The sequence below is a fragment of the Vombatus ursinus genome, unplaced genomic scaffold (genome assembly GCF_900497805.2).
Source record: "Vombatus ursinus unplaced genomic scaffold, bare-nosed wombat genome assembly UNPS02010320.1, whole genome shotgun sequence".
In the NCBI taxonomy this organism is placed as follows: domain Eukaryota; kingdom Metazoa; phylum Chordata; class Mammalia; order Diprotodontia; family Vombatidae; genus Vombatus; species Vombatus ursinus.
This window is the reverse complement of record NW_020950098.1, coordinates 6021158-6036170: the sequence shown is the minus strand read 5'-3', so window position 1 is coordinate 6036170 and position 15013 is coordinate 6021158. Positions and strand designations below refer to the sequence as shown.

General features: G+C 42.5%; 1 protein-coding gene across 2 annotated transcripts in view; it reads left to right on the top strand.

The window, feature by feature from the left end:
• The first annotated feature begins 3029 nt into the window (after nucleotides 1–3029).
• SRGAP1 (SLIT-ROBO Rho GTPase activating protein 1) overlaps nucleotides 3030–15013 on the top strand; it is a 315572-nt gene continuing 303588 nt past the window's right edge. For both annotated transcript variants that reach the window (XM_027854191.1, XM_027854190.1), the window contains exon 1: nucleotides 3030–3829. In XM_027854191.1, the coding sequence (XP_027709992.1) occupies nucleotides 3763–3829 (67 nt within the window). In that variant the 5' untranslated portion in view covers nucleotides 3030–3762. The remainder of the gene's footprint in view (nucleotides 3830–15013) is intronic.

The window sequence follows — 15013 nt, the reverse complement described above, 5'->3', positions numbered from 1 at the left end:
GCAGATTTACAAGAGGACAGAGTCACACAGGATAGGCAGTATGGGTACTCTGTCTACAGACAGAGATTGCAACTCCAATCCTCCTTCATTAGATAATCTTTATGGGTTTCTGTGGCTGAAAACCTTCATCCTCTGATGGCCAACACTCTGGTGATAAGCACTCTGACCTCAGTCAGGCTAGTCTTCTATCTACTGACACATGGTCTATTGCTGGCCCAAACTTGAAGCCTTTCCAGCTTGGTAGCGTTGTCAGAGCATGTGATGCACTATCATAGTCTTTGAAGACCCTGAGTTAGATACAATCCAAGATAAATAAGCAGATGGTTGGAGAATAGTTAACTTCCTTCCATGAGTTCAGATCACCAGGCCTGGATATCAGTAAGGTATCTGACAACTTATTCTAGTATCTCAATAGATAAGATGGACAGATATGGGCTAGATGATAGCATGGTTAGATGGATTTGGAAACAGTTGAATGACTGGATGCAATGTATAATTATTAATGGATCAATGTCCACTTAAGAGATCTTTAGTGAAATTTTTCAGGGGCATGTCTTTGATGCTAATGATGTTTGATATATTTATCAATGAGTTGGATAAAGACTTTGATGGCCTTCTCATAAAATTTACAGATGATACAAAACTGAAGGGATAATTAATGAAGTAAACGACTAATACAGGATACAAAAAGCTGATGGAAAAAGCTCTTGATGAGGCCAGCTAGGTGGTACAGTGCATAGAGCACAGGCCCTAGAGTCAGGAAGACCTGAGTTCTAATCTGGCTTCAGACACATAACATTCACTAGCTGTGTGACTTTGGGCAAGTCACTTAACCCTAATTGCCTCATCAAAAAAAAAAAAAAGATCTTGATGGACTAAAATGTTGGGTTGAAATTAAGACAATTAAAACCAATAGGGTTTAAATCCTATCTATACAGGAGTTAAAAATACCAGCTGCACAAATATGGGTTAGGGGTGTTAAGAAAGGCTGGACGATTTTTTTGGTGACAAGGATCTGGGGGTTTGAGTGGATTCTGAGTTCAATTTGTGTGAAACGACAGCCAAAAAAACCTCAAACCAAACCAAAAACAAAAGCGAGCGTGTGATGTTAGGCTGAAACAGTGAAATTAAACAATGTCCAAAAGGAAAGAGGTTAACAGCCATGCTGTACTCAGCCTCAGTCAGCTCTATCTGGAGTACTCTGGCTAGTCCTCAAAATCATGTTTGAAAGATACTAATAAACTGGAGTCCAGAGCAATAGAACAAGAACGATGAGTCAACTAGAGATCATGACATAAAGATGGTATGATCTATTATCACCAGGATCAAATTTAAAATCTTCTATTTTGGCTTTTTAAGTCCTTCACAACCTGGTCCGTTCCTACTTTTCTAGTCTTCATACGTTTTTCTTCCCTTAACTTGTTCCGTGATCCACCAATCCAGCCATACTGGCCTTTTGCTCTTTCATACAACAGTCCATCTTGAGACTCCTTGCCTTTCACTGGCTGTCCCCCCCATTCCTGGAATGCCATCCCTCCTGGCATTTTTCCAGATTCGGATTAAATCCTACCTTCTTACAGAGGCCTTTGCACGCCCTCCCCAACCTCTTCGCCCTACAGTCAGTGCCTTCCCTCTGAGATTATCTCCAATTTATTCTATCTACATCTTGTTTGTTCATAGTTGTTTGCCTTTTCTATCACCTAATCCCCCATTAGAGTTGTGAGTTTCTTGAGGGAAGGGGCTATTTTTGCTTTTGTTTTTCCTCACGTTTTACCACACTACCTGGCCCATAGGTGCTAAACGAATGGTTTGTGGACTTGGTTTAAATATGCTGGGGATGCTTAAACTGAAAAAGAGAGGGGGGTCGAGGGGGAGACTCTGGATGTTTTCAATTATTTTAAGGCTGTCACATGGAAGAAGGATTATTTGTCTCAGAACTAAGACCAAAAACTACTTAACACTTCCAACAATGTGTAATGGGAATTTTCATTGAGCGATCAATCAGTCAACATTGATAAAGCACCTACTATGTGTCAGGCACTTTGCTAAGCGCTGGAAGCAGTGCATTTCCCGCTAAAGAGGATCTTCATAACTCTTGAAGGGGGAATTATATTTAGGTACAGATCGAACCGGATGACCTTCAGAGATCCCTTCAACTAGGAGATCCTATAACTTTGTGATCGAGGCGCCGAGAGACAAGACGTGAGAAGAGAGGGGCAACACCCTGGAACCATATTTCTGCCTAACACACTTGGAGACTTTCTCTTTGCTTGTGTTTCTGCAGGATGGGTCTCCCTCTGAACCCTGCCAGGAGTTCGCTATACCTCGAGCAAAGGACAGTCAGCGCCGTCGGGTCACCCCCGGCCGGTACCAGTTTCACGCATCACAAGCTCCCAGGGCTCGGAAGCCATCGAGCAGCCGCATCCGAGACGCCGTCTCCCCGGGAGGGAAACCGGCGCTGGAGGGCGTAGAGCTGGGCGAGAAAAGCTGGGCTGCGGTTGGCCACCGGAGCCATCCATCTTCGCCGTTAAGCCCTGTGTTTCCTCGCGTGTTGGAGAGGAGGGGTGGGGAATGGGAGGCAACGCCAGCCTCCTTCCCTTCCCTTCTCCCCACTGCGCTCCATCGTCGGCCCGCCTGCTGCTCCACTGCCGGCCGGGGAGGACGCTGCTGTGCCGCGCATAGAAGGCTGGCGGCTGCGTCCGCGCGCGCACTCAATCCCGGGCGGGCCGGAGGGGAGGCGCAGCTGCAGGGCGTGTATCTCCTGCAGGCTCGCTCTCTCGCTCGCGCTCTGGCGCGCGCGCGCGCGAACGCAGGCAACTTTGCTGCAACCCGAGGCGGCGCTCCCCCTGCTGTGCGTGCGTGTACATGTGTCACCCGCAGCCTCGCTGGGGCAGCGGGGAAAAGGGGAACGAGGACAAGAAGGCGGCGGCACAGGAGCCGGCAGGAGCAGAGGACTAGGCGCTGCACTCTGCGCTCTCTCCAGATTGTGGCCGCTGCAATCTGATTCGGGCAGAGCGCGCCCTTGGGGAGCCTGAGTCTGCCTTTATCCTCATCCTCATTTTTCGTTCCTGCCCTGGCAGTAGCAACAGTGTTTCCTCGGGGGAGGAAAAACCAGAGGCGGCGGCGGCGGCGGCAGCATCCCCAACTAAATTGGGACTAGTTTAGTACTAGAGCTCGTGCCTGCTTAGCCTGCAAGGAAAGAGAGGGGTGGGTGGCAAGCAGGGCCCCTTCTCCACTGTGGGCGTCTCTTCTTTCCAACTGGGGAGGCTGGGAACTAGCTACCTGGCTCAGTTTCCAAACCTCCGGGGAACCTCCGTGCAAGCTTTCTCCGGAGCCAGGCTTAACAATGGTGAAGGGAGCCGGCGTGACCCGGCGGCTGTAGAGGAAGTGGGCAGGGTCCGGGGTGGGGTTTCGGAGGTGGGAGACGCCCCCCGCCCCCCTACTGGCGGCTCTCCCGCTGGAGTTTGCCACACTTCTCGGTCCTCAAGCCCCCCGGCTCTCCTTTCCTCATCTGATCGCGTACGGCAGCCCAGTCTGGGAGGAGATGGTGCCAGCACCTGGGTTAATCTAGTAGTCGGCTTCCAGCTCCCTCGCACCCTCCTCCTCGACCTCCTCCTCTTTTACCTCCTGCTGGTGCTGCTGCTGGAAACCCCGGCGTGTGGGAGTATAAAACTCTGCCTCTCCGAGGACACTGTGGTTTATGACCATTGAACAGAACTTGCCCGTTTTTTAACCCCCATCCCCCCCCGGAACGACTGGATAATGTCCACCCCGAGCAGATTCAAAAAGGACAAAGAGATTATAGCCGAGTATGAAAGTCAAGTCAAAGGTAAGCGGGGCGGGGAAGCGGCTACCTTTCCTTTTGTGTGCGTTCGTGTATTTCTTTGTCACTGTGCTCTCTGAGTTTAATTCCTAACTTGCGGGTCAGCATTGCAAAGAGCATTGCAAAGAGGTTGGCAAAGAGATCTGGAGACGCTACACCCTAGGCTTTGTACAGGGCTGTTCGGAGTCCTGCTAGACCCAGAGAGAACTGGGAATGAGGATTGCTGTTGCCGGGCTGGCTTCCCACTTTAAACAGGGATAATAATGGGCTTAACTTCATTTCCCACAACCATATAACTTACATGGGAGGCAGGCATAGGGGTGTTACCGTGACTGCCCAGTTTATTTGTGTTCCTAAATGTTAACATAGTGGTGGGGGCGGGTTTTTTTTTTCCCAGAGATTAAGGGTTAACTACCCCTTTAAAAAAAAAAAGCTTGCCTAATGCATGGCAATTAGACTGAGGAGAGACTAATAGACGCTGACTCCCTGATAAATGTTCCAGGATACGGTGCCATCTTTCACACTTATACAGTAATATTGTTTTAGCGTGTGCTGGAAGTACTTGCTTGTAAAATTAGAGTTCAAATATTTGAGTATTACCTTCAGATCCCTTATTATACATTACAGTTAATGTAGACAGCATAACCTCATTTGGGTTGATTAAGCAATTTCTTTTCAATGGCTACTTACCTATCTAGTGAGGGATTTTTTTTTTCTTCTAAACATTTTTTATTTCAGTCAAAGTGTTTTGTTGTTGTTGTCGTTGTTGCTGTTGAAGTATTTAAATATAGATTTGTGTGTTTTCTTTCATTGCTATTGTAGTCTATTTGAGATACCTTTCCTGACCAAGACAATGGGTGGAGTCTAGAGAGAGCTGCTATTCTGTGGAATTTTGAGTGCAAAGTTCTTAAAGCTCATTCTCTTTTTCCTGCCCTTCCCACAGAATCTTCTTGAAAGGGCCAATTAGAAATTTTTGTCTGGAGCATAGGCAGAGGAAGCATGCATTTTCTTTTGTGCAGGCAAGTTGTGAAAATCAGGCTAGAATTCAATCAAGAGACCTTGGTGGAGGAAGTATGAATCTAAGGCAACTTGGGATGGTCATCAGAAATTGTGACTTAGCAGATCATTGAAGCTTCTCATCACTCTGTGCTGAGTCAGTTCTGTGATGGTGTTAAACATATGTGATCTTAAATGTTTGCAAGGAAACAGGTATTTGTCTACTATGAAATTATGATCATTTACAGTATTAACATAATTTCAACTAAATTATTTCTTCATATTTCTCTATTAAAATAGAGGCCAAATAAACTTTCTTATAGGTAAATGAACTCCACTGGGATTTCTTTTTCATGTAGGGCTTACTCTTATTTGCATCATTGTCATCACTATTTGTGCATTTTTTTCCCACTGGCTCCTTTCAAGGCATCTCCAAGCATAAAATAGTCTGGTATCCCTGCTGTAGTGTTAGTTACCAGAATGTACTTTTGAATATTATTACAGTTAATTCAGCTTTAGGATCGTAGATCACTTGTCTACAATCAAGACTTTGTTTGAAAAGACTCATATGGCATCTCTTATCCAGATGATTAAAACCATCGTTTCGAGGCCACTGGTTGGCTTCTTGGCGCCAAAAATATCAAAGCACAACAAATGTATATCTTCCATATCATTAAAGCATAAGCAGCCTTGAACACATTCCTTTTTAGTACCTGTCATTATTATGAACCTATGTTTCATGGCCAGCTGCAGGCAGGATTGTGGAGTAGATGAAGTTGTCTTCAATAGACAAACCTTCTCTGCCAGTACTTTCAGGGTTACTATTTAGTCTGGCAAGGATGCCGTCTCATCTTGGCCTGCTTCTCTTGTCAGGGGGGCACCTGTGTTCCAGATTTTTCCCTCTCCTGATAAAGTTTGCTAATCTTATGCCCCCAGTGCCTCAGGGTCTTACTGTCCATCAGGGAGATAACAAACAAAGCTATACTAATATGAAGCCACACTGGAAGGGTTAACATTCCATTTAAACTGCGAGCCCCAAGGTCAGTGATTATCTTTAAATTGCCAAATCTGATGGCCTTTTTTTTTCCCTCAATTTTTATCCTTCTTGACCTCTCTGCATCATTTGGCATTGTTGACCACCCTTTCTCCTCCTCGGCAACCTTTCCTTCCTAGGTTTTCATAATACTACTCTTTCCTGATTTTCCTTCTCAACTGTCTCATTGCTTCTCTTTCTACCTCCTATGTTAGTTGGATGCCAAGGTTCAGTTCTCTTCCTTTTACCCTGCTCTCTCAGCGATCCCATTGACTTCCATGGGTTCAGCTTTCACCTTTATATGCAGGTGACTCTCAGATGGTTATATCTGGCCCTATTCTTTCTCCTGAACTTCAGTCCTACATTACTAACTGTCTATTGGGGATCTCAAACTCAACATGTCCGAACAGAACTCATTATCTGTACTCCCTAGTTCCCATCTCTCTTCCAGAGTTCCCAGTTTCTGTGAAGAGTATCTTCCTCCCCGGAGCCATCCTTGACTTTTCCCTTCCCTCAGTTGTCACACCTAACGGATTCCTAAGTCTTGGCCCTTGTTCTTCCACAGTAATTTTCATTTCTCCACTCACACAGCCTCTACCCCAGTTCAGGCTCTCATCGTCTCCTGGTTAAACTATTGTGATACCTTTCTAACTGCTCTCCCTATCTCCAATTTTTCTATTTTATAATTCAGTTGCCACACAATTGCCAAACCAGTATTCCTGCATCATGGCTCTCATTGTGCCATTCCCTTGCCCAGGAAGCTTCACTGGCTTTCTATGGCTCTAGGAAAAAAATGCTAGCTCCTCTGTTTGGCTTCAAAAGCCCTTCACAACCTAATTCCAGCCCAACTTTCTCGGCTAATTGCATATTACTCTCCTCCACACACATTGCACCCCACACAAATTAGCCTACTGGCTGTTACCATTATATAATATTCCATCCCCTGTCTCCATGTCTTTGTCTCAATGGTGACATGCGTGGGATACATTTCCTCCTTATTTCCATCCTCTAGAATTCCTGCTTTCCTTCAGACTTCAGCTCAAATACCCCTTCTTCTAAGAAACATATCGTGCATTCCCTAGTTGCTAGTGCCCTCCCATATAGAAATTACTTTGCCTGTATTATGCATTTGATTTTTTTGTTTACATATTATTACCTCTTCCTCCCACCTATGTAAGCTAATTGGGGGCAGGTACTAACTGTTTCATTTTTGTCTTTGTCTCCTCAGTGTCTGGCACATAGTAGGCACTTAATAAATGCTTATTGATTTGAATTATTTCCTAGCCTTTCTTCTCGTATCTCCCCTGCTCCTAGTGTGCCGTATCTAACATTTTCATCTTAACATAGGCCTTATGGAAACAATATGTTTCCCCAAAGTTTAATGAGATACCTGAATATAGGCCAGGAAGAAGCAATTTTGGCTGGAAGGACTGATGAGAAGCCAACCAGTTGATCGTCCTACTTGTTAACAATTCAATTAAAAGTTGCTTGGAAGAAGAGGAATTGAAACTAATGGGTAACACAAGGTTTGAGGTTTATCTCTGGATCTCAGTTATCCGTGTGATGTTTGCAGTATCTCCAGCAGAACTTAGTCATGTTACACGTGGGAACCCAACAGTGCAAGTGAAACATTTGGGTAGACCCTTCATGTTTCATGTTTGTTGTGAATGGCTTCCACTAGCTAGTTGATAGGTGCTGTGAACTGATGGTTATTTTTTTTTCCACCACTTTTCCAGGGGTAGCTGTATACTCATCTCTATGCATTATGCGCAGGAACTGCCAAGAAAAATCTGTTGTTTTTGAACCACTCTGTGGTCTGGAATGCAAATAGTACATTTTAGGAGCAGATGGAGCATGAAGACATGCCCATTCATTTGGATATGGCCTTAGATCATGCCACAGGTTTCCAGATAGAAATTAAAGCTACTGTGTCATTAACGTGTTGTTGTCACTTTTTTTTTTTACCCATCATGCACCAAAAAGGAACAAGTGAGACACATAAAAACCAGTAAAATGCTATTTTCCAAAGGCGGAGGTAGGCTGACGGACATGGAATCATAGAATATTAGAGTTAGAAACCCACTTGAAAGGTCATGCAGTCTAACCTCCTCCTTTTATAGATGAAGAAACCGACCCAGAGGATTTTAATGACTTGCCCAAAGTCATACAGGTAAGAGGAAGAGCTTACATGTGAACCTGGGTCCTCTGACCCCAACTCCAGAACTTGTTCCATTGAGTCTTGTTATCAACCTCTTGGCGCTGTGAGAGTCTCTTCCTGTATCTGAACTTCAGTTTTGTCTTCTGTAAAGTGGAGGTAATATGGAGGCCATTTCATATTTATCTTGCTTTCTGCAGTGTCTGGCACATAGGAGATGCTTAATAATTGCAAAAGTACACAGATGGGAAATGGAGTATCATGGATGAGAAATAGCTAGAAGGTCAGTTAATTATACTAGAAAGTTGGGGAATAGACTGCAAAGGTAGATTGTAGCCAGGTTGTGAAGGGCTTTAAAAATCAGAGCAATTTATATTTTATTCAGGTAGAAATGGGGAGCTACAGGACTTTATTGAGAAGGGGAGTGACTTGGTCAGACCTGTGCTTAACAGAATATTTTTGGCATCTGTGTGTAGGTTGTATTGAGGTAAGGAGAGACCAGATGATTAGGGGTAAAGGAAAAGTGCCTCTCTGTTCTAAAATATTTATAGCAGCTCTCTTTGTGGTGGCAAAGAACTGGAAATTGCAGGGATGCCCATTAATTGGGGAATCGCTGAACAAGTTGGGGTATATGGTTATGATGGAGTACTACTGTGCTATAAGAAATGATGAATTCAGTGATTTTAGAAAAACGTGTAAAGACTTGCACAAAATAATGAAGAGCAAAGTGAGCAGAACCAAGAGAGCATTGTATGTAATAACAACAATATTTTTTTAAGAACAACTTTGAGCAAATAAGTTATTTTGTCTATTATAAATATACAGATTAACTACAAAGGACATATGAAGAAAGATGCTATCTGCATCCAGAGAAAGAACTCATAAATAGAAGTATGTGTAGAATAATTTTACATATATATACACCTTTTTGTGTCTAATGGTAGCCATCTCTAGGGCAGGGATTAGGGGGTAGGGGAGAAAAAAAGGAAAAAAAAATGTACATGATAATTTTGTTGTGTATTTGAAAGGAATAGCACGTTGTGTATAGTAGATTTGCAGTTTCATGTGCAATCATATTTTTTATTATATGGTTATGGAAATGCTTGTTTTATTCCATAAATTAAAAATAAAATAAATTTTAAAAAATAGATGATGAGGGCTCACTTAAGGGGATGGCCAAGAGTAGAGGTCAGATATGAGAGATGTCAAGGAGATAAACGGATCAGGCTGTAGCAGCTGTTTGGATAAGGGAGGAAGGGAAAAGGAGAAGTGGAGGATAATGCCAAAGACTGGATGGGGGTGACTTTAACAGCAATAGAAGAGTTAGGAGGAGGGTTAGACTGGGGGATGAGATGTCTGTGTGCCATCTGATTTGAAATGTCCACTAGACAGTTTATGATGCAGGACAGACACTTCGGAGACTTTCTGGATATATAGATTTGAGGATCACCTGCAGAGAGATGAGAGTTAAATCCATGGACCGCTGATGAGGTTGCCTTGAGGATGAAGAGAGGGAAGAGACAAAGATCCTGGAGAGATCCTTGGAGCACCTAGATTTAGGGGCATCATAAAGAAAAAGATCCAGACTACAGAGAGTGATCAGCCAGGTGAGAGAACCAAGGGAGAAGAATGTGTCATGAAAACCCCAAGAAGAGAGAGTATGCAGGAGGACGGGGTGGTCAAGAGTGCCAAATGCTACAGAGAGATCAAGGATGAGGACTGAGAAAAAGATATCTGATATGGAAACAAAGAGATCATTGGTAACTTAGAAAAATTGGGAATTACCCATCTACACTGGTAAGAAAGGGCGTTACTGGGAGTTTCTTATGCTAGTAAAATAACAGGTTCAAACCAAAACAACAGCAAAAATCAAGACATGTGAAGTGTATGTGTGTGTGTGTGACAGAGAGAGAGAGAGAGTGTGTGTGTGTGTGTGTGTGTGTGTGTGTGTGTGTGTGTGAGAGAGAGAGAGAGAGATCAAAAGACCCAGGATCAATTGAATCCCTCACTCAGCCTAATGAAAAGGTTACAGAGAAAATGAGAGCTTATTGAAGGGCCACATTTTATAAGGATGTGTCACTTTCAGGCCTTGAGTTTGCAGTAAAGATTTGTTGTTGAGTCGTTTTCAGTTATGTCTAACTCTTCATGACCCCATTTGGGGTTTTCTTGGCAGAGATACTGAAGTGGTTTGCCATTTCCTTCTCCAGCTCATTTTATAGATGAGGAAAAGGAGGCAAACAAGGTCAAGTGACTTGCCCAGAGTAACACAGTTAGTGAGAGTGTTTGAGGCCAGAGTTGAACTCAGGAAGATGAGTCTTCCTGATTTCAAACCAAGTGCTCTATCCATTGCACCACCTGATTGCTCCCCCTTATCCTTTCAGTAAAGGATATAAGACCTGAATTGGTTCATTTGCATTTATAAGGGTCAGGGAACTCCCTCTGAGGATTGTCAAAGTCTGTGGATCTAGCTTTTCTCTGTCCACTGACTGGGGACTGAGAATTTGGAAGTGAAGGTGCTAATCTTGTTAGAACCAAACTGTGGATTGGGTAGGAGGGGATGGGAATTTCTCTCTTCTGTCTCCACCCCATCAGCAAAGCCATCATGAAGGAAAAGCACATGGTTGAGTCCAGCTGAGGAATTAAGTTAGGGTTTCTTATGACAGCCATTGAAATAAAGGCTCCTTGAATTCAGGGAGTTTTTAAAAGTGAGGCTTGCTTAGTTTCTCCTACCCATTTCAATTCATATGACAACAAACAGTTCACCAAATGAACGATGATGTGGCAACTTGTGTCTACACTGGGGAGGAGGAATCTTAAAAAATGTATTTTGCTTTTTTTCAATTACATGTAAAAACAATTTTTAACATTTATTTTTTTAAAATTTTGAGTTCTAAATTCTCTCCCTCCTTTCCTCCTCTCCTCCCTCATTGAGAAGGCAAGCAATTTGATATAGGTTATATATGTGCAGTCATTCAAAACATGTTTCCATATTAGTCATGTTGCAAAAGAAAATAGACCATAAAAAAAACCAAGAAAAGTAAAGGAGGTTAAAAAATTATTCTTCGATTTTCATTCAGACTCTATCAGTTCTTTCTTTGGAGGTGGAAAACGGTTTTCTTCATCTTAGATCATTGTATTGCTGAGAATAGCTAAGTCATTCACAGTTAATCACGATACAATATTGCTGTTACTGTGTACAGTGTTCTCCTGGTTCTGCTCACTTCACTTTGCATGAGTTCATGTAAGTCTTTCCAGGTTTTTCCAAAAGCATCCCTCCTTGTCATGAGGTTAAGTGACTTGCCCAGGGTCACACAGCTAGTAAGTGTCAAGTGTTTGGTCTGAGGCCGGATTTGAACTCAGGTCCTCCTGACTTCAGGGCCAGTGCTCTATCCACTGTGCCACCTAGCTGCGCCCCCCCCTTGTCATTTCTTACAGCACAATAGTATTCCGTCACAATCACATACTACAAGTTGTTCAGCCGTTCCTCAATTGATGGGCATCCCCTCAGTTTCCAGTTCTTTGCACAACAAAAGAGCTGCCATAAGTATTTTGGTACATATAGGTCCTTTCCTTTTTTTGGGATCTTTTTGGGGTATAGACCTAGTAGTGGTATTGCTGGGACAAAGGATATGCAGTTTTGCAACCCTTTGAACAAAGTTCCAAATTGCTCTCCAGGCTGGTTGGATCAGTTCACAACTCAACCCACAGTGCATTAGTGTCCCAGTTTTTTCACATCCTGTCCAACATTTGTCATTTTCCTTTTCTGTCATATTAGCTAATCTGGTAAGTGTGAGATGATATGTCAGAGTTGCATTCCTCTAATCAGAAATTATTTAGAACATTTTTTTCATATGACTATTAATAGCTTTGATTTCTGTCTATAAACTGCCTATTCATATCCTTTGACCATTTACTAGCTGAGGAATGACTCTTATTCTTATACATTTTATTCCATTCTCTATACTTTTGAGAAATGAGGCCTTTATCAAAGAAACTTGCTGTAAAAACTCTGCCCCAGTTTTTGCAAGATTTTGGTTTTTAACCCACTCTCCTATCTACTTCCATTTTATAGATGAGTTCACATTTACAGGTAGGATTACTAACTGTATATTTCCCTCCATCCTATTTCCACCCCTGTTTATCCTTCTCTCTCTCAATCCTTTCACTCTGTTCCTCTGGGGAGGGGAAAACTAAACCCATGCATAAGATTTACATGTCCAAAAGGAGATTTATTAAAGTGTGTTACATATATTCAACTAAGGCCTCAGGAAGGCTGAAGATAGGATTGGAATGCTGCAGCCTTCTAAATCCATGTCTGAATTGGGGTAGCGGTATGACAGGTCCAAAGATGGCTTCCCAGATTTCCCTTTTTGTATTTGAACATTTCCATCTCTGATGAGGGTCAGAGCTGATCACTCTTTTGGGTTCCAGGATGGTGATTGGGGAAGCCAGGTGTTATCTGCTATTTCTCCTTTCAGATCTTTGTTTTTGAGTGCAATAATTTTTTGAGAGGGATGAGCACATGAGAGTGGAATGTTCCCAGATGTACCCAGCTTACCAGGGGGATATGGAAGGTCTTATCTATGATGTAACATACTAAAGCACTGTCCTGGCCTAGATGGACACTTTATCTGTGAAGTTGTTATTGGATAAAGATGGAGAGACATTCTTGGATTGTTTTAAGGGTGAAAACAAAAAGCAAAGGACAATTAACCTTTATGGGATATATGCCAGTTATCTGGCAAGTGCCAGGAAACTTGTCTTCATTTATTTTCTCAAGGGATGAATCAAAACACGCCTCCTGGAGGTACTTATATTTTCTTTCCCCTGGGGATTCTAAATGTGAAATGTTGACTAAGATTCCATGGTGAGAGGAGTACAAAAAATCCTAACAAGGAGATAAAGGCCTTCCTTATTAAGACAGTTATGCAGAAACAGGTATGTGTATGTGTATGTGTGTGTATGTATATACGTGTGTATAACTATAGTAATCCATTAACATTCCTCAGAGTGAGGACGGATAGTATTTGTGATTACAAAATTATAAAAAGCTAAATTATATCCATATGTATATGTGTATACCTATATATATACACACAGACATATACATGTATGTATACACACACGCATACACATAAGAAGTGGTCATAGGAACTATCAAGATCAGATATCATGGAAAGCATGGTACCAGCTATAAATCTGTTGGTCCTTCCATAGTCCACCACCCTGAAGTCTCTGCACAATGTCTAATTGAGTAATCATTGAATGAACAGACAAGGGCATGAACTGGGGTCACCTTTGGATGCCATGAGAGAGTAATAGAATCAGGATGGGGCTTTTAGCATCCTCTGCACCAGTACTGACAGAAGCTCACTACTGTCTTCTTAGACTTTCCAGAACCATGGATTAGCACAAAAGAGTCATTTAAACCTTTGTACAAATATTACTTGGGAAAATGTCTGGTCCTTTAAAAAGAAACGGAAGCGGTTTCACTCCTTGATCACCAACACTGCAGACTCATGGACGCTTGATGATAGTGACGTTAAGATTAATCATAAAACATTTTAGGGTTTCCTGCAGCCCTCAGAGGAATTTGTTGTGAAAGAAGGAAGAAGGTTGTAACAACCTCAGACTATTTTGTTAGGCTTGGATCTGAAAGTCATCGACTAATCGATCAGACTTCCTTAGTTCTGCTCCCAGTTGAAGGTCATTCTTTGGAATGGCCAGTTCATGTACTAGAATGCCCTCATTATTCAAGACATATGAGAGACCGTGGACCTAGCTTTGCCAGGTGGGAAACTTTCCTGTTTAAAGGAGAAAATCTAAGGAGGAATCTTGAGATAAGAGGATCCTGTCATTACCTTCGTAAGGCTGTCCACTCCATCAACAGTCACATCCACTTACTTCACTATCTGCACTCCTCATGGGCTACTGGTGCCGTCCCCCATGCATGGTGGATTGCTGACCTGGCAGCATAGTCATTTTTGCAGAGCTTCAAACTATTCTAGGCAGTGCTTTACAGTAAAGTCCCAAGAGTTTCCACCTCTGACCACTGTGGGTACAGTTATTTTCAAAGTAACATCAGTATTAGCAAGTTCACAGTTGTGGCATAGTACACGCCAAACAATGCAAAGTATCCGTCTTTTGTACCCATTAAGCTTATAATATGTCCTTTCTAAAAGCTTCCTGCTCTTTTCCTCTCTTCTTCATTTAATATATTCTGATGCAGATAACAATTATGATAATAAGCTACAAAGACCACACGATGACACTGTGAGATCCTACGTGGATAGGGAAAAATCATTTGAATCAGCTACCCCATCAGGCTTCAAAGTTTTGCAAGGGACACATCACAAAAGAATATTTATTTCAGTACAAAGTGCAGACAGGGTTGTTTCTTTTTTTTCCTCAACAAATTAAGGCAGTTTCAGAAAAGCTTATTAATGAGCTGGGGGAAATACTGATATTTATTGTAGGAGGATTCACAGGAGGATTCCCCTGCAAACCACCATGGAACATTAAATGTGTCATATCCTCCATCCCTCATGGTTCTTATTTTTTTTTTAAATAGTATTTTATTTTTTTTCCAATCATGGTTTTTTATTCACTTTGTCCGATTTTATCAAGCTTAAGAGGTAGGCATACAAGTCTTTGTTAAAGCATTGCAGAATCCAGGTAGGAAAACATTCCAATCAAAACAATATGAAAGTTAATACAGATATGAAAATTGCTGTACATCATACCAGATGATGTTCAAGTTCAAGGTTCCTGTCTCTCCTAGGATACTGACCCTTCTTGCTTGGTTCTAGAAGGAGATGGCTAGAGCATTATTGATAACAGAAGGTAAAGAGTCCAGGGTTTTGGAAAGTGGTTTGGTATTACATGTGTGCAATGGCTTAGACAGACAGTGGCAGTGTTCTACTGTTGCCAGAACAATAAAAAGTCATCCAGCACACACACACACACACACACACACACACACACACACACACACACACACACACAC